Source organism: Elaeis guineensis, chromosome 9 (genome assembly GCF_000442705.2).
Source record: "Elaeis guineensis isolate ETL-2024a chromosome 9, EG11, whole genome shotgun sequence".
In the NCBI taxonomy this organism is placed as follows: domain Eukaryota; kingdom Viridiplantae; phylum Streptophyta; class Magnoliopsida; order Arecales; family Arecaceae; genus Elaeis; species Elaeis guineensis.
In genome coordinates this window covers 69,044,654-69,063,095 of record NC_026001.2, presented here as the reverse complement: position 1 = coordinate 69,063,095, position 18,442 = coordinate 69,044,654, and the positions used below count along the sequence as shown (strand labels likewise).

At 37.9% G+C, this 18,442-nt stretch overlaps 1 protein-coding gene across 1 annotated transcript in view; it reads right to left on the bottom strand.

Moving 5' to 3' along the window:
- LOC105034959 (signal peptide peptidase-like 2) overlaps window positions 1-18,442 on the bottom strand; it is a 99,348-nt gene that overhangs the window by 64,068 nt on the left and 16,838 nt on the right. Inside the window, exons 6-11 of the mRNA XM_073243935.1 lie at window positions 11,680-11,862; window positions 11,497-11,531; window positions 11,240-11,396; window positions 5,442-5,495; window positions 5,248-5,340; window positions 2,208-2,350 (exon numbers count right to left, since the gene is read on the bottom strand). Coding sequence (XP_073100036.1) covers window positions 2,208-2,350; window positions 5,248-5,340; window positions 5,442-5,495; window positions 11,240-11,396; window positions 11,497-11,531; window positions 11,680-11,862 — 665 coding nt within the window. The remainder of the gene's footprint in view (window positions 1-2,207; window positions 2,351-5,247; window positions 5,341-5,441; window positions 5,496-11,239; window positions 11,397-11,496; window positions 11,532-11,679; window positions 11,863-18,442) is intronic.

The following is an 18,442-nucleotide window of genomic DNA, read 5'->3' as shown; positions in this document are numbered from 1 at the left end:
GATCAAATTCTCTCACACATTTGGTCAAAAATTGGACCTCACTGTACCAAGTCAACTTGTGAAACATAAATCCCTATCCAAATCTAAATACCCCAACGAATGAAATGACCAAAAAAGTATACTAGCTAGCATATATGCTGCTCACTACATCTAGGGGGTGTTTGGTTGGAGGGAGTGGGGGTTTGAAATCGGAATCGGAATGGGTGACTTCTATTCCAACCGTTTGGTTGGGAGGAGTCTCATTCCGATTCCAGGATGGAATGGGAATGGCTCAATCTCTACATAACTCAATCCCTACTCTCCTCTATGGATTCAAATTTTCATTCCAATTCCGATTCCGGTCATGAACCAAACGCTTCGGAGGATTTGGCCATTCCGATTCCGATTCCAAGCCATTCCCATTCCCATTCCGATTTCGGTTACGAACCAAACACCCCCCTAAATTATTCATGGGCAGTCCACAAGTAAATGCCAGATGTCTAAGTGTTGATAATAGCCAAGTTTATCGCACTAATTAAAGAACATCTCTATTGGTGGTAGCATTACCCACGCATTTAAACACTTATGCTTCATGATGTGCTGGGACACTTGAACGCTTCATGACAATCAATGACATCTTAAATCAATAAACCATAGTAGGAATTTTTCAAGTCTAATATAATGTTTACAAGCACAACTACGCAATATTTGGCACGCCCATCTGATCTTTTGAGAATTCCTGTGCCCAGCATTTCTGTACAGTTGGATGCTTAACACCTGTCTCATATAACCAGGTAATAGTCATTGACTCATTGGTCATGCAGCCTAGTATACAACCAAGCTTAGTGGTCCTAGTGGGACCACCAAGGTGAGACCTTTCAGAAGTGACTGCAGGCTGCTGGTAGGGCTGCAAACGGATTGGTTCCTTTCAAGGTCCAACTTGGACCCCTACCTAGAAGAACTCCATCAAACGCAACCCATGTAAATTCATGGGTCGGATAGGGTCTGAATATAGACCCATTTATGGAGTTGGGGTTGGATCTTCCAATTTTTAACCCAATTCCAACCAACCAAACTTGAGTGCTATATGGACTGACACAACTTACACAACTCACTGACCATCCAATATCCCAATCAGCCCATATATATTAGTCTACAGATATATGAGTATGAATCTGTCTCTGTGCATGGTTTTTGTGAATTTGTATTAATAAATCTAAGATAGCCATAATGCAAAATGGTCTGATGAATATTTTTAAGATCGTAGAATATACCTATTATGTTTTCTTTTCCTGCACATGAATTTTACAAAATCTTACTTATTTTTTTGCTGGTATTTAGAAGATCTATTACCCTAAAAAGTACTGACCCCAAACCCAGATCACAATTCAAGCCCGAAAATATGGGTTCAGGCTTGGACCAGACTAGAGCCCAACACAACCCATTCTGCCTGTTCGACCATAAGCCTAGAATGATCAACCTAAGCCAGACTACTACCATTTGTGTAAGTGAGTTGAGTTGAATCTAGATATTAGATCCAAGTTTAAATGTGTTTTGATCTAGATCAAGGAAGGTTGATGCCATCAATAGGAGTACATGAGATAAGAAAAGGAGGAAGACAGAGGTAATGTAGGTCAGAAAGAAAGGCACTGCTCCCTATTTTGGACCAAGTAATGGGGATAAAGAAGAGAGGGGTAAATAGTTAGGCTTGGGTAGAGCTAGTATTCTGAATTTCAAGTCAGGAGGAGAAGGTGGCAATGTTCCATATTAGCCCCTCCCCCCTTCCTCAAATTCTACTCTCCCCCCACACCACCACCACCACCCCCCCAACCAACTATATATATATATATATAAGTCAAAGTGCCATCAGCAGCAAGTTAATAGCAACATAAGACCTCACTAGAAGGTATGCATATGAGAACATTCAGTTTAACCTTTACAAGGTCACCGTAAATTTTAGAACCTTAAAAATTTAAAAACAAATGAGGCATCCATATAACATGACTCTTCTATACCAAGTATGGTAGTAGCATAGCCTAGCAAGTGATAACATAACTCTTCTATACTAAATATGATAGTAGCATAGCCTAGCAAGTTAAATTAGACTACCGGACTTTGCAATTAAAGAGTGAACAACATGCATAACCATCAGGTCTTATATACACAACTAGGAGACGAATTTAAATAACCCGCCTTTCAGACAATCATGCAATGTCATACAAAGATACCTGTAACTGAATGCAACAAGCAAACCAGGGAAAAGAATGTCCCCAAAGCCAATCATATCATAGCCACCCCAAGGATCAAAGAAACGAGGCATTCTCAAAAGCATTGGAATTGATTCTCCCCCACTGTTGTCACCACGAGCAACCTGTCAAGCAAATTATTCTGATAACTGGGGAAACCATTACTGCATAATTTACAAGTAATAACGTCTAACTTGAATATCTCAGTTCTAGATGTCCTAGTGGCAGAATAATTCCACATGGAGGAAAAACTAGACAAGTAATGCCATACAGAGCTGCATAGTTGTCTTCCACATCTCATAATATATAAACAATAAATTCTCCTGTCAAATCATCCTTATGATATCCCCTTTTTTTTGGATGTAAGGTTATATACATCTACTAAAAATTGCACATATGGCTATGCCAAAATTCTTTTTTACTAAACATCTTAACATTAAGTGTATTCATACAGAATGGCATCCCAGTACTAAATCTGACAGAATGCAGGGATTAATTTGTTTCTAATCTATATCTAAAATGGAGGGAAGAAGGACGTTGACATAATAATGAAGTATAGCAAGTAATATACTCGGACTACCCACATGACCCAATCATTTATTTGTAGTATGTGGAATAACTAGCCAATAAGATTTCCAGAATCCAAGAACTTGTGCATGTGGGGTTGTGTGTATTTGTGCCTATGAGGTAAATACTCTGAAAGCAAGCTTATCCAATTTTAATGGAAATCTAAATCAAGAATCATCAAATTTTATCTGGAGATATAAATAAGTTCAACTCAGAGAGTGACCATTTCTTTTCTATAATCATAGATTATCATGCATAAAGACTAAATGGGAATTCTTTAAGTAAATAAGAGATGGCAAGAAATGCAATAAAAAATTGGTGTGGAATACAAGTAAGGGAATCCTTGTGTTGATCTATGACTAAGGTTCAGACTCAAACAAATTTTAGAATAAGGTTAAGAATAACAATGGAAGATATAGATAATATTCTGAGATAAAGCCACAGAATGATCTTCATATCAATATCTTATAGAAGATCATTCGAGAGGAATATGGATATAGGTTTTGCAGCTAAAAACTGCTGCAAAGCTGGATTAATGGCTTATTCAGAGAATGATAGAAAATAGGAACCTTCAATTTGACAAACACTCTGTAACAAGGTTCGCCATCTCGGTACCAGATCCCATACCGATAAAATCCTACTATAACATCGGTACGTAGTTTGGTACAGTAAGGTAGTGTCGGTATGCTATGGTACACTCGGTACAGGACCATATCGGGGAGGTACAACGTTTCATGCTTTGTAAAATTCTGAACAAACTCGTGAAAAAATTCATATGAAGTAAAATTATGAAAATTGTGATGGATGCAAAAGCTGGAATTGTGTCTTACTTAGTGAATGACAAAAAACTTCAATCTGACGAATATTATGTAAAATTCTGAACAGACTCATGAAAAAAATCACATGCAGTAATTATGAAAATTGCAAATGGATGCAGTCAAGAAGCATGCCCATAACATGATAGGAATGCTAAAATATTTTTTTATACATAGATTAGATCTTTGTAGATAACAAGTCATTGATTTATATGCTTTTTTGGAATGATGAAAACAGGAAGGAGGAAAAACAAAGAATTGATTCCACTGCACAGTCATAGCATTGAAGGTGATAAAAGACATATGAAAGGAGAAAATTATACTAAAAAAATTCTACCAACCAACCAAAAATAACCAAGATTCTTCCAAGCACTTTAGAAAGTGCTACCAAGGCCTACTTAATATGAAACATGATGGTAATGGCTCATTTCATCCCATCTACGGCATCAAGAAGCCATCAAGTGCATTCAGCAAAACTAGAGGAACAACCGGAGGACGCAAAGATTACTCAGAAGACTAGACTAAGTTGTAGGAGCATTTAGAATAAGATTTAGAAGCCCTTAACATTAATTCCAGCTCCACATTAGACAAAAGCAAAAAAGGAAAATGACATAAGTTTGTTATCCCATCTGTCTATCTAACTAATAATCTACACTTATTAATCTTGATCTCATTCCTCACAAAGTAATATAAAATGCTGCAACACAAACTCCTAAATTTTTAATGCAAGATGAACTCCGGAAAATCAATTCCATTAAGCTACTATATATTGTGCATTTTGCAATGAAAAACAAGATAAACAATTCAATTCTAGGTCAAATAGTTATTGGAAGTTGATGGTTGAGCCATATAACATATTTCTTGTTTTTCCACAAAATGCTAAAGGAATACAATGAATTTATTTGGTCTAACTAGGACATCAAGTCATGGGTCCAATTTCAAAAACAATGGCATATCTTACATCGACATTAAGATTAACATCCCAAATGTACCCTTGATGCATATAACAGTAGATGCACTGTGATTAGAAAAATGCATATTCTCTTTCTTCAGATTCAAATAACAAGATGAAAAGTAAGACTCTGCAGTCTAATTCCAACTAAAAATGATCATAACAGTGGTACTGATGAATGAAAGAATAGATATTGGCAGCAAAACAGAATTCCATGCATTTAATTGTATGCAGATGTAGGTTGTTTCAATGTTGCTTACTCCTTTAACAAAGGAAGCTTTGAGTTCCTCAAATGTATATAACAAACTGGAAGTTTAATAAACAGGCTTGCCAGGTTAAGGGATAAAACAGTGACCATAAGCATCCATGTTTGTCCCAACTATTTGGCCTCAGCTAAGGGACAAAAGGTGAAATAAGCATGTATTAATCAAAAAAGAAACTGCATTTTACTGTTAGGCCAAAAGAATTGATAAAGATAAATCTTAACTTCAAAAAACAGAAAGACAAAATAAATTTTAAACAGGAATAATTTTGGATCACATATGTTGCTATAATAGCTCATGAGTATAAATGTTAGAACAATAGTATTCATGGTGCAAAAAGTATATTCATTTATGACAAAAATAAAAGGAAAAAATAATAAAGAAACATTAATGCTGAGATATAAGACCACAAGAATAAGACTTACTGCAATCATAACACTTTCATGGAATATTAGAGGTGATATAAACACCCAGAATATATCATATACAAATGCACAGCTAAGAAGAGCCGATGCAACCTGCACAGAAATATTGTAATTAGATAAGAGTAGTCGTTTCAGCTATGGCAAACCCAGTATAAAACATTGTTGCTGGAATCTGGACCCTGAAAAATGTTTACCTTGATATTTGGCAATCGAGCCATCTGCAGTACAGTAATCATCAAACAGATACCCTGGAAATAAAAAAGAGCACCTTATCAGATAAAAATGAGTGGAATCAAAACTGTAGGGTACATCTACAAGTGCTTATATTATAACTAATGTTGATAGATAACAAGAATGAGATAGGTAACATTCTACACTTGCAGAACACAGAAAACGTGTCAATTACTTCAAGTTGCAACGCATCACTTGTAACAAAATCCATGAGGTCCAGACAAAACTGTTGAAGTAAAACATGCTATTGTTGGTAGTATGCACTGATTTGCTATTGATGTTCATTACTTTTGTTTCCTGTGTTTTTAGTCAGGATTTTAAACATTAGTAATTTTCAATAACATTCCCTTCAAGTAATTGAGGTTCATGAAATCAAGCTATTATTTCTTTTCATCTACTTGCGACTTGTTAAAACAATGAACCTGCTTTACAGTAGATACCAGTATATAAAACATTAGAAAAACATAAATCAGAATGCCTTGTCAGAACAACTCTAAGCAAATTGCTAAAATTAGATTAAGAGCTACTGATTACAGCTGTAATGCAGAATTTTCTAAGTTCATTGAATCAAAATCTCATTGATATATTGTTTTGTCGACATTTAGGTCGCACAAGACAGAGCTCCCAAACTATCCTCCAAAACTCTCTCTCTCTCTCTCTCACACACACACACAACACACACAATATCACTAGAAAGGTAATATAAGTAGAAGCAGCAACCCCATCCCAATCTCAATAGAAAACCTAACCACTTCCAGATCTTCCCTGTTGCGGGTATATCTCTCTATACACAAAAGGTACATGCACATAACCGTGGAAGACTGAAGCGCAAGAGAACTTTTTCTAAATAACAAGATCATTGTTTGGTAACGTAAGCATGAAGTTTCAGAGAATTATCATAAATTCATAATAAATGCATGCTTCTCTCTTCATTTTTTTTTTAACAATTTGTTCTTATAAAAATGTTTCGGATGTGTTATTCTAACTGATTATAGTCTCAAAAGGAGTATCTTCTATCATCCCAAACCATCAAAGGGCTGCAAATTGTTGACATCACATGTGGATTTAGTTTCACCTTACTTTCAGGTCTAGTTTCTTTAGTTTATTGCTTACTTATGGTCTTTAGGACATGTACTTTATTCTACAGTTGGTATTGCATGATCTCAAAACCATATTAGATGGCAAATGACAAGGCACAACTTTAAACAGTAGCCACACTAGCCAATCAATTGGTAACTACAAGTATTGTGACACCATGAAAGGTAGTTTAAAATTATGACAATTTGCATTGAAGTAACCAACGCCTCATGAAAGGTAGTTTAGGAAATTAAAAAGAATAAGTTACTCCGGGGTTTTTATAAAGGGTCATATTCATGCCTTCACCAGCTTTTGGAATTTTGGAATAAAAGAAGAGTTTCTTCCTTCCTGGCATCTTAAACACTATCCTTTCTCTTTTTTTATTCTTAGCTCTTCTCTTCTGCATGAAGAAAATCTCTTTTAACTAATTACTTTTCTCCTTTTGTTCTATCACTGTATATTTGCTTCGATTGGTTCGAGAACTATTTAAAATGTTTTACTTTCTACAAAGATTTTAATGTGTTTGATCATCTATTATCTGTATCTTAAGAAACTACTACTTTATGTCATCATTTGTTAGTTTCATCTTATTTCTTTATCACATGATATTACCTCGATTGAAGTTCATTGTATTCATAAATTTTCTCATTGATTCACAAGATGTTAACATAAATTTTAATATCATGTGCATGAAAACCAAAAGAAAATAACCACTGGCATGGTGAGAGAACTTCAGCAACTCCTTGTTGAATAAATAGAAAATGATCGTACTTATAAGATATTTTTCTCTGATCCCTCTCCAAACCAAACAAAAAAGAGAAAAAAAACTTGTTCGTCTTCTATGCTTGGGTTCAAATTATCAGCAAAGTACTATCTAATTGACATTCACACACATGTTAAATGAAAAATGGTGCAACACTCCTCCCTTTATGGCCATCATAAACTGTCCGCTTCCTTATTTTCGCACCCCTGGACAAATCCCATCAGTTTGCCTATAAGGAATCCACAAATCTGACAATGTATTATTGCTCTCTCTGCCCTATGTAGCAGGATTACACCTCCCATCTCCATCTCCTACTCAGCATCCTGAAGCACTCATGATTTCACCTCTCCCTGACCTCCACCACTCCCCCCTCTTCTCTCGTTCCAGTCCACTTGACCACAAGATCTTACCCGAATATCTAACAAGATCACATGGTAAGCATATTTCCTGCACCTGAAAAACAAACAGTGGGAGGCAAAAGAAGAGTAGGCTAAGCCCATATTACATTTTCAGTTTGTTCATTATTCTCTTTTTTTTGGGGGGGGAGGGAGGTGTTACATATCTAGAGATACAGCAAAGGCATACACTTTCAATTTTTTTTTTTGATTTTGTCACAAAACATATGCTTGAACATGAAAACAGCAAATTTTCTTTGCTTTTCCAATTCTATTGTTTTTGTTCTTTTTTTTTTCTTTCTTTCTAAATCTAGGAGATATCCCCATGCCCTTTGCACTGACATTTTTCTGACATTTCTACTCATGATTTCTATTTTTTTATATTTTTACTATGTATCCCTGAACTGTATATATTGTTCTTATTTTCCTAATAAATTTATGTAGATTTCAATTTCCTTTTAACATTTTCTGTGTTTTACATTTTCAGTTTCTTCTATTTTCTGTTTCATGTTATGCTATAATTAATTTGACTTTGTGTTTCTGTCAGTTTTCTTTTGTTGATATGTTTCTAATCTTTTTTCTGTATTGTCATTTTTTTGGCTTTATTTTCTTATTTGCATTTTGTGCTTTTACTCTTCTAGTTTTATTTTCTTATTTGTTTTCCAATTTTTTTACTCAAAATTTGTGAATTTAATTTATTTCTCTGTGAATTCAAATTCATTTCCTTTTGTTTTATTTTCTTCCTACTTTTTGTTTTTCTCCTTAAACATGCAATTCGCATCTCTGTTCACCAGAAGGTAGAGAAAAAGAAGAGAATGGAGACAAAAGTATCAACATTATGGCTGTAACTGCTGGCTATCATGCCAAATCTGTCAGGACTCAACATGCACATGCACAGTTATGTGTGCTGGGTTTTCCTTAACAGCTTGTATGCTTTCCATAGTTTACTTTTAAATATAGAACCATTTTAACAACTTTTGGCATACAGAATAAACACAATTTTCATATAATCTTTAGATATGCAGGACCACACAACAACCTAGATATCCATGCTAATTGTTGTTTAACATTTGTATTAATGATCTTAAACAACTGTCCTACAAATTAACACCTGACAACTACAGATACACATTAAGTCTATAGGATTGGTAGAATACAAGTAGACATACTATAGCATTCTTCACCGTGATAAGTAATGCACATATAGCAATTTAAATTGGTAACATAAGCATATTCAATTAGGCTAAGCAGATTTAATATGATGAAAGACCACATGCACACTAAGTTGAATGAAGGGTCTCACAATGACAGAGAAGTAAGATAATTATGTACCAAAAAAAAAGAGAGAAGTAATATAATTAGCTCAAAGAAATAATACTACTGATCAAAAAGTCACTAGAGTCCTTACTAAAATTAGAAAGAAAAAACATCTAACCAGCATCTGCAATTCATCCAGTATATGCAGGAGAAGAGACAGAATAAAAAAAGAACAAAATATCACCTAATTCGATTATTCTATGCTAAAGCACCTGAAATAGTGATATACAAAACTAAGAATGTGAAAAAATAGAAATAACAAACTCTCTGCATGCATTTGACTTACATGTACTGAAAGAAATGTATGAACTCCAAAGCCAGTGTTTCTTCAGTAAATAAATAAAATTAGATTTTCATTTATTACTACATGCACATAATTTATGGATACTTATAGGATTGTCATAAGACGGCATAATCTCTCCCTGGATTACATTGAATAGAGGTCATGTTAATAATAGAGTTAATTAATTAAGATAGATGATGCTCTAAGTTTCTTGTAATCTAAAATGTAATCGCAACCTTCGAGTAGGTAGGACAGCATATTCATAAATGGTTATCAAGTGCTGGACATTTGTAATACTATATGTGACAGTGGCAAACACCATGGGTGTTTATATAAACAGGGATTAAGACTAACTTAAAGAACACTCTGGGACCAACTGCTATTGTTCTGAGAAAGGTTATTCCAATCACAGTTCATACAAGCTCCTTACAAAGCCTAGTGTTGAATTTATGTAGCTTTAACATTGTCAATCGATGATGAGTGATAGGTTATTTTCCAATCACAGTTTATATGAAGTATTTATTGACCTAAGGATGTCACAGAGTCTTGTGCTGAATTTACGTAGCTTTCACATTGTCAAACAGTGATTACTAATAGGAGGCTATATATGGACATGTTGGCTACAAAGAAGATACATGTAGATTTGTTGACAGCCAATAGGGGTCCATCATTCCTACAGTAAGAGAGAATACTTTATTTTGTCCCTTACGTGTTGGACTGAAATCCGACTGTGGTCAATTTAGAAAAATATTTTATCATATGTTTTAACATATGTATATAGATACATTTATTTCACAAATATTTTCTAAATTATTTTGAGAGTCCACAACTTCGAGTGACTCACATGTACAACAAGGAATTGGCAGCGTAACGGCCCAAACCGGTTGGCTTACAAGGAATATTAGTTGGTTGAGGGACTATTATGTAATATACAACGTCAAGAGGTACTCATTTTAATCTCCATTCTTTGGGTAAGAATGCAGTCTGTTGATGGATACGATTGCAGTCGCCAAGCCAAGTATATTATATTTAAAGTAAATGATTTAATGGTTGAACTAGAATTAGGACTCGGCTTAACAAAAAAAGAGACACGCAATGGGTCCTAGGCAATATCCTCTCTCTCTGTCTAATAAAGAGAGACTAGGAAAACAAGAGCCTCTTGCTACCAGTTACAACTTCAGAGAAGTTAAAAAGACATTCTAAAGTTATGTTCTATAACTTCCAAGAATGTAAAACAAGGTGCACAATGTCAATACCAGGTACCATATCGGTATATTATTGGTTTAGTATGATACTAGTTTATTGGTTCAGTATGATACTAGTCAGGACGGTATGGTACACATCCCATGCTGAAACAACCATTGAACCATTTTTTCCACTTTCTATCTCAGTACACCTCGGTACAAGTTGGTATGCCTCGATAATGTGCCTGTACAGATCTGAACATGAGTTTTGAACCAGTTCCAAACCAATATAGTATGGTACGCCCCCAATACGTCCCTTGTAAAGAGACATGTCGATATGTTTTTAAGGATGTTAAGTGCAAAAAAAGTCACCACTTCTAAGAATGTTAAGTGCAAAAAAAGTCACCACTTCTGATCATGGTATGTGCCTTTTCGATGCTTGATACACAGAGTTCTCTAGGAAAAATCAAAAAGCATCATGTGTGAACTAACAAGGATTTTGCACTTGTGAAATCTTGTGACAAAACCCTTTCCTTTTATGGATTAAACCATGTCCTTCATGCGGACGATCCTAGGGAATTATTTTTTGAAAAAAAAAAAACTGCTATCGAATAAAATTTGGTTCATGCAAACTTTCATATGAATATATTTGTTCAAGATAATACATGGAAGACAGATACCAGAAAAAAAAACAATTAGAGCAGCATAACCAAACATCATTAGGGCAAAAAAAATTTCTTACAAGAATATCTTGACAAATCCAAGCATATGAAGCATGCTGATTTGCAGCCCATAGAATTGCAAAGGCTGCACAGAATGGCAAAACCACAACAGATATAACCAAGACTTCACCAAAAATTGGAAGATATAAAGTCTTCTGCCCACAATGTTTGGATAATCTGTTCAGTAGAGCAGCATTATTTTAAGTTAGGGAATGAGCAAGCAGTGAGAAAGGGACTGTAGCCAGATTATAATATGACCATCAGTCTGCCAACAAACCTTGAAATAAGTGTCACCAAGCAAACATGCATTCCCTGTAAAATGAAAGCTGGAGTTACAAAGACTGAAATGATCCAGATTTAGACAAAAAATGAGACAGTATATGGATCCATAATTATCAGTTGAATAACTATATAATAATCGAAACAAAAAGTAATCAAAAGTCTAAAAAGAAAAGCTTACCTCAGTACCACCAATGCAGAACAACACAATCAGCAGCCACACAAACCAAGATGACATAAAATAGAAAAGAAGTAAAAGAAAAGCTGATGCTGCTACAACAAAAATTATAGCTCCTTTTGCATTAATTTCTAAGACTTCCTTCTCAGGGTCTTCCCTGTCGTTCATTCCAGTGTTAGGCTGATCCTGTCCAACAAATGAATAGGAAAACAATTAAATGTGTGCTTCTTGTCATTACGTTATTATATCTTAATGGCAACAAGCAGAATGCCGGATATAACTTATTTTTTCCACCACCATATGCTAAGATGCCAACAGCACAAATAGTAAGTGCATATTCATAACAGGTTTGATCCTAGGCATGTAGCATTAGTGTAATCACACAAACAAAAAAAAATGATCTTGCAGTTTGATAACAATAAAAATATTGAGGTTGCTGCATAAGGGCTGACAGACTCATATTGTGAAGCATAGCTGCCAATAAGGAATTGAATGCAGGAAGAAACACGAGCAAGACGTGGGACATGAGGCTTAGAAACTTGCATTCCAGAGGCAGCAAACGGTCATCTAAAACATATTAGAAGACACATTGGGAATGTACAGAAGCCACTAAGAAACCAATCTGCAGTTTGTTTTCTCAATGATATCTCCACAAATTTTCTAAGCATTTGGATGAGTTTCCACTAGACTACAGTCCATTCATGTTTCCTACCTGTTCCCATATTTTTGGTAACTGAATGGAATGTGATTGCCAAACTCATTTCCATCCAAATCTAAATTGCACTAAAAACACGTTACTGGTAACTATGCTTTCAAGTTGTTTCTTTATAAATTGACTGATCAAAAACGGATTTAGTTATCTCAAGACATGTATTAATATTTTCTGTGGATGAAATTTCAAAACATAAAATGTGTAAGCAACATGTGAAGAGATTTAGTTAGGGATCAGATTTGTAGTGTGCACATGGTAAGGCATACTGGTTTCACTAACAGATGATTTTTAAGGTTCCTTCTCCTTAAGTGAGTATGTAGATAAGCAAGTACTGTTCATCTCATTTTCCAGAAAGTTATGTTAATGATGAAATGGTCAGTCCTAGCCTTAATGTTCACTCTATCTTCATGATATTCTTGGAAGTAAGATGAACAAATGGTGATGGCAATCTAAGTGTACAGAGCTCTTTCAAAAGGCCTAAAGATCATGTCTTGGCTGGGAGTACATCTTCTCTTTCTTTTATTTTCTTTTCTTTTTTTTTTGAGTAGTTCAGCTTGTAGGCGTAATTGGGCTACACAAATGGGTATAGCCAATTCCCCAAAAACTGCCCCGACCAAATAGGCCAAGATCCTGCAGGGCCATCCACAATCAGAGTTTTCAATATTTGCCACTGCAAGGACTAAAACCTGCTACCCAAACAAAGAAACGTAAGCTCCTATCATGCACACAATATGCACATGACTTGGATTACCTAATCTAAAAGTGTTCCACCTTGATGCATTCTAGGGTTTAGAATGGAGACGGTGTTACTAGACATTAGACAAATGTTAATCCACATCAGAAGTAAATGAGACATAAAGCCCATACAACCTTTGAACAGATACTGTGCTTCATATGCACTCCATGCTTAAAATACAAATGAATCCAAGAAGACGCACATCAAAGTTGTATATGCAGCTGAACAAAACAGATTCAGTATGAGATCTCCTTCAGATTAATCAATCATTTGATATCACATCCAGCACACATTATTGCAACTAAAGTGATGATTAGCATTCATATTTTTCCTTCAAATTATATTCGTTACTGTTATTAAAGATTTTTGTTTCTTTCTACAAGCATCCACTGAACAAGGACAAAGCTGAAGAGATTCAGTACAGATCCTTGTGCTTCTTTTACTCCATACCGGCAAAAAAAAAACCCAGCAATTGTTCAAAATGTTTAGCCATGCTTCATAAGGATTGCTTTTGGGAACAGAGGACCTTGTCAACATCTAAAAAAAGACAATTGTAATGTGCCTTAGACTGAAGGGCATTCCTCCCCCTAAACCAAAAACCTATGTTTGTTGTACCAGTACCTTGGACCCCTGCTGGTCAGGTACCAGGTTGGTATGATATATCAACATACCATACCGACACATTATGCAAGATCTTGCTGGTCAAGTACCAGTATTCCAAAATCCTTCCCGGCTGCCTTGCTGGCAACAATGGAGTGGGATCACCAAAGAGGACCCGCGGAGAGGACGAAAAGATGAGGTGACCTTAGGGGGTTGTTGTGGCAGAATTTCATCTCAAGGTCGAATTGACTGGAGTTGGATGGCAATGGTAGGACTTGTAAAAAAAATCTCCGACCGGAGCCGGCTTCAGCGGAAACCCTTCGACACTCAAGTCAGAATTCTAGACAACAAAGAAAAGGAGTGAGCGTTGGGAGAGAGGAAATTTCATACTTTAAGGGTCCCTTATAGGTCTTTATTTATAGGCAACGCTGAAGAGCCGTAAGAAAAAAAGAGAATCAAGCAATTAACCTTGACTTATCGGGCAAGATTTAGCCGTTATCCTTCCCTTATCTAGGAGGATTTGTTTGTTATTTCTTTCTTATCTGCTTGTCATCATTTATTCCCGGGATTTGAAGATTTACGTGGGGGCTGAAGGTCAATCTTTCCCGCTTTGTTGAATGAAATCAGCTCAAATGCCTTATTAGGTCTGCTAGTATCAAGGTGGGGCCGACCCTGAGATACCTTCGTGCCTGCCTCACGTCTTCGGGTAGTACAAAATATCCCCCCAACATAAGGCCCCCTACTCTTGAGTCCGAGCCAGAATTGGGTCAGACAAAAGGAGTATTTCAGGATTGCCGAAGACGTGCTAAAAGCATCTTTCTAGCCGAAGTGATGTGTCTGTAGCTTTTGATGAGGCAGAGGGTCATATCATCCAAGTGTTTGCAACTTTTTAGTCGTCGAGGTCTTCATCGGCTCTACTCACTAAAAAATGAAGGACCTTCGAGAATCCCGTAGGTTAGCTCGTGTTTATTACCGAAATCGGTGAGCTGAGGATCCTTATAGGTTAGCCCTCCGAAGGTTCTTTTAGTTAGCCTTCTCTTCTCGTATAACTAAAGTCTTCATGGGCACCGATTCGCTGAAAAGCGAACAACCTTCGGATGTCCTTATAGGTTAGCCCCCGCTTCTTAGTCATTGAGGTCTTCTATCCATATTGGTTGGATTAGTGAGTGTTGGGGGTCCTTATAAATTAGCCCCCACTTTTCGAACAACAAAGGTCTTCACGGGCCGTTGGCTCGCTGAAAAGCGAGCAACCTTTAGGGATCCTTATTGGTGAGCCCCCGCTTCTTAGTCGTCGAGGTCTTGAATTACAGATCTGTACACAAAAGATGAGAGAACTTGTCGATCCGACTCTCGTTGGACCTTCCAATTTTCAAGTTAAGTCGAGCTTTGGAGTAAAAAAAATAACAGATAATTAGACTTGCGTTATCTCGTTTTAGTCGATTTGCTTTCAGTCAGCCTTCATTAGTTGGCGTTTTTAAATCACTTCATTTTAGCTTTCAGGAGCTCGACTTCGAGAGGTTACCTTTGGAAGTTCGACTTTCAAGAGTTCACTTTTTTGGGGGTCGACCTTCGGAGGTCGATTTTTGGACGGTCCGCACTAGGAGCTTAGCCTTCTCAAATTGGCCTTGGGCTTCATCTTGACATCAAACTTTACGTGATCCTTCATTTTAGCTATTGAACTTTTATTTGATAGCCCAACCTTGGTTTGCTCAAGTTGATCCTCTCATGACCTTAGCCTTCTAACGATATTGACCTTTTGAAGCTAGCCGTCTGATGACCTAAGCCTTGAGCTGTCTTTACTTCAGCTTAGTCCTCACCTCATCTTTGGGCTTGATCTTCACCATGGCCTTGCTTCAGCTCAGGTGCTCAAGAACCTGTTGTTCTGCAAGAAGAAAATAGAATAGTGGAACGATCTTGAGGGTCTCCTACCATAAGAGTTAGAGGTCTATTTGAGAACCATGGGTTCTGTTTGACTCTTTATTATTTGCCTCAGCCTGGATTTGAGCTTTGCCTCAGTTTGGCCTTATTCTTACTTTAATTTTGCCTGGATCTGTGCTTTGGATGGGTCGATTTTGACTTCGGATCAATCTGATCTGGGCTTTGGATTGACCTTCATTTGGCTTCGAATTGACCTGGATCTGGCTTCGGATTGGCCTGGATCTAGCTTCAGATCAGGCCTTCATTTCGACTTTGGATCAGGCTAATTTGGGCTTCGTCTAACTGAACCCAACGACCTTGTCCAAGAGGTCGGATCATGCTGCTCAGGAGGTCTCCAATGAGTCCCCTATCTCAGACCAAAATCTCCAACATCGCTTAGGCTTAGCTTGGCTCAAATTAAAAGATGTGTCCCACTTAAACTTTTGGGTTTGCAGTGAGCCAACTTGATCCACATCGTGTGTGGCTTGATCTGAGATTTTTCATAAGAGTCCTCGCACGTGTGGTGGCCCCGAGCCTTGACTATCTGAAAGAAGGGATCGGTCATCCCGTTGTGTGACATCGGCTCCATCGGACCATACTTCGACCACTGCCAATCGACCGATTCGCTGCATGACACGATTTGCCCAGAGATGATCCTTCATGCAACCGTGCCACCTTCGTTGTTTGAGTTGGGCTGCTTCGGGTTTCCTTGACTGCTGTCAATTTCCCCTCTCCCTGCCTCCAGCGGATGCACACCCATCTTTTCTTCCGACGCCAGCGTGTGCATCACTGTCCCCTACATGTCTGTCTCTATAGCAGCCGACAGCCGACAGAGGAAGCATCAGGATTTTTTACCCCACCAAGAATGGAGACCAATCGCAGTGGGGAGGCTTTAGATCCACCAGCAAACAACCTCGGAACCCCGATTTCGGGCAAGGTCGGTACCATCGATGGGCGGGATGACTTCGGAGGCCCGGATCTGAGTAAAACCAGCACTGCTGGAGGGCGCAGTGACTTCAGAGGCTCCTGCAAGTGGCTTGATCGACGATGTTGGCAGGCGCAACGGCTTTGGAGGCTCCTACAGGTGGCTTCGACGCCGATGGATGCTTGGTGAACATAGAGGGGACTTCGACCGGATCTCCTTCGAGGTCATTGTGGGCGGCTTTGGCATTGTCCGAAGTCGTGCATGGACACACCGGAGGTGAAGATCGACACCTCCACGAGAGGACTTTTGGGCCGTTCGGCGCTTCCTCGACGCCGTCGGTCATGGATCTGAGGGAGATCGGCACCTGATCGAGGTGTGACAGGAGAGACTTCAGAGTCTCTTATGGGGAGAGGACAGTGGCTTGACCGTAATCTTGACTCCGGCTGGAGCTTCATCCTGACTCAGTTTCAGATTTCACTTTGGCTCGGCCTCGGATTTCACCTTGGCTCATGTGCTCAAGGATCCGTGGTCCTGCAGGAAGGAATTAACATGGAATAATAAATGAGGGCCTAAGAGCCTTTACGATACCATAAAGATTTTTGAATCATTGGCATCTCTCCCTCTTGAGCCCGTTCTCATAGAATATCCTCGCTTCCTTGTTTAGATTTCACCAAGAATTCGAATTTTGGAGTGAGAAAGCGTGGATAATTTGGAAATCGAGAGATTCTCGTATCTTCTTCCTCTTTTGGATCCTCCTTCCTTGCTTGGATGTTGCGATCTCCTTCCTCCTTCCTTATCGTTTAGACCATTTTTCCTTAACTAGATCCTGCTAAGAATTCAAATTTAAAATTTCGAATGTAAACAAGAAAGCAAAAATGATCCGAGAATCAGGAATTCTCATAATCTTCTTTATTTGAAAGTTGTGATCTCCCTCCTTTGTTTGAGCCCCCTATTTCGACCTCGATTAAGATAGTTCATAGGGCGTTGGCCGATTCAGAGGCAATTAGATCTGATCGGCGTCAGTCGATTTGTGGATAGCCAGATCATCTGGCTGATTTGGAGATAGACGATCTGGATCCCGTCGACATTGAAGCAGGGAGATGAAGCTCCTCTCATTGGATGCTCACCTCTTCCCGTAAGCAGACCTAACCCCTTCCTCTAGCATCATTTTGTTGCAGCAAAATTTCATCTCGAGGTCAGATTAACTGAAGTTGGATGGCAACAGCAGGTCCGTGACGATAGGACCTGCAAGAAAAGTCTCCAACCAGAGGTGGCTTTGGCGGAGAACCTCCGACGTCCAAGTTAGAATTCTAGACAACAAAGGGAAAGAGTGAGCGTGTTGGAGAGAGAAGATTTCATACCTTGAGGATCCCCTATAGATCTTTATTTATAAACGAAACTGAAGAGTTGTGAGAAGAAAGGAGAATCAAGCAGTTAGCCTTGACTTATCAGAGGAGATTCGGCCGTTATCGTTCCCTTATCTGAGGGGATTTGTTTATTATTTCTTCCTTATCCGCTTGTCATCATTTATTCCCGAGATTTGAAGATTTGCATGGGAGCTGAAGGTCAACCTTTCTTGCTTTACCGAATGAAATCAGCTCAAATGCCTTGTTAGGTCTGCTAGTATCAAGGTAGGGCCAACCCTGAGGTACCTTCGTGTTTGCCTCACGTCTTCGGCTAGTACGAAATATCCCCCCAAACAGGGTCGAGAATGATGATGACAAGGTGATTAGCAATTCTTGCCCCACAAGAAGCAGAGGCAAATGACTAGGTCCGTCGATAATTGATTTTTAGAATCCATAATTTTATTTAAAAAAAACTTTTTTTTTGGTAAAAGTATTGAAATTGGTTAAATGTATTTTCTAAAATAACCCAA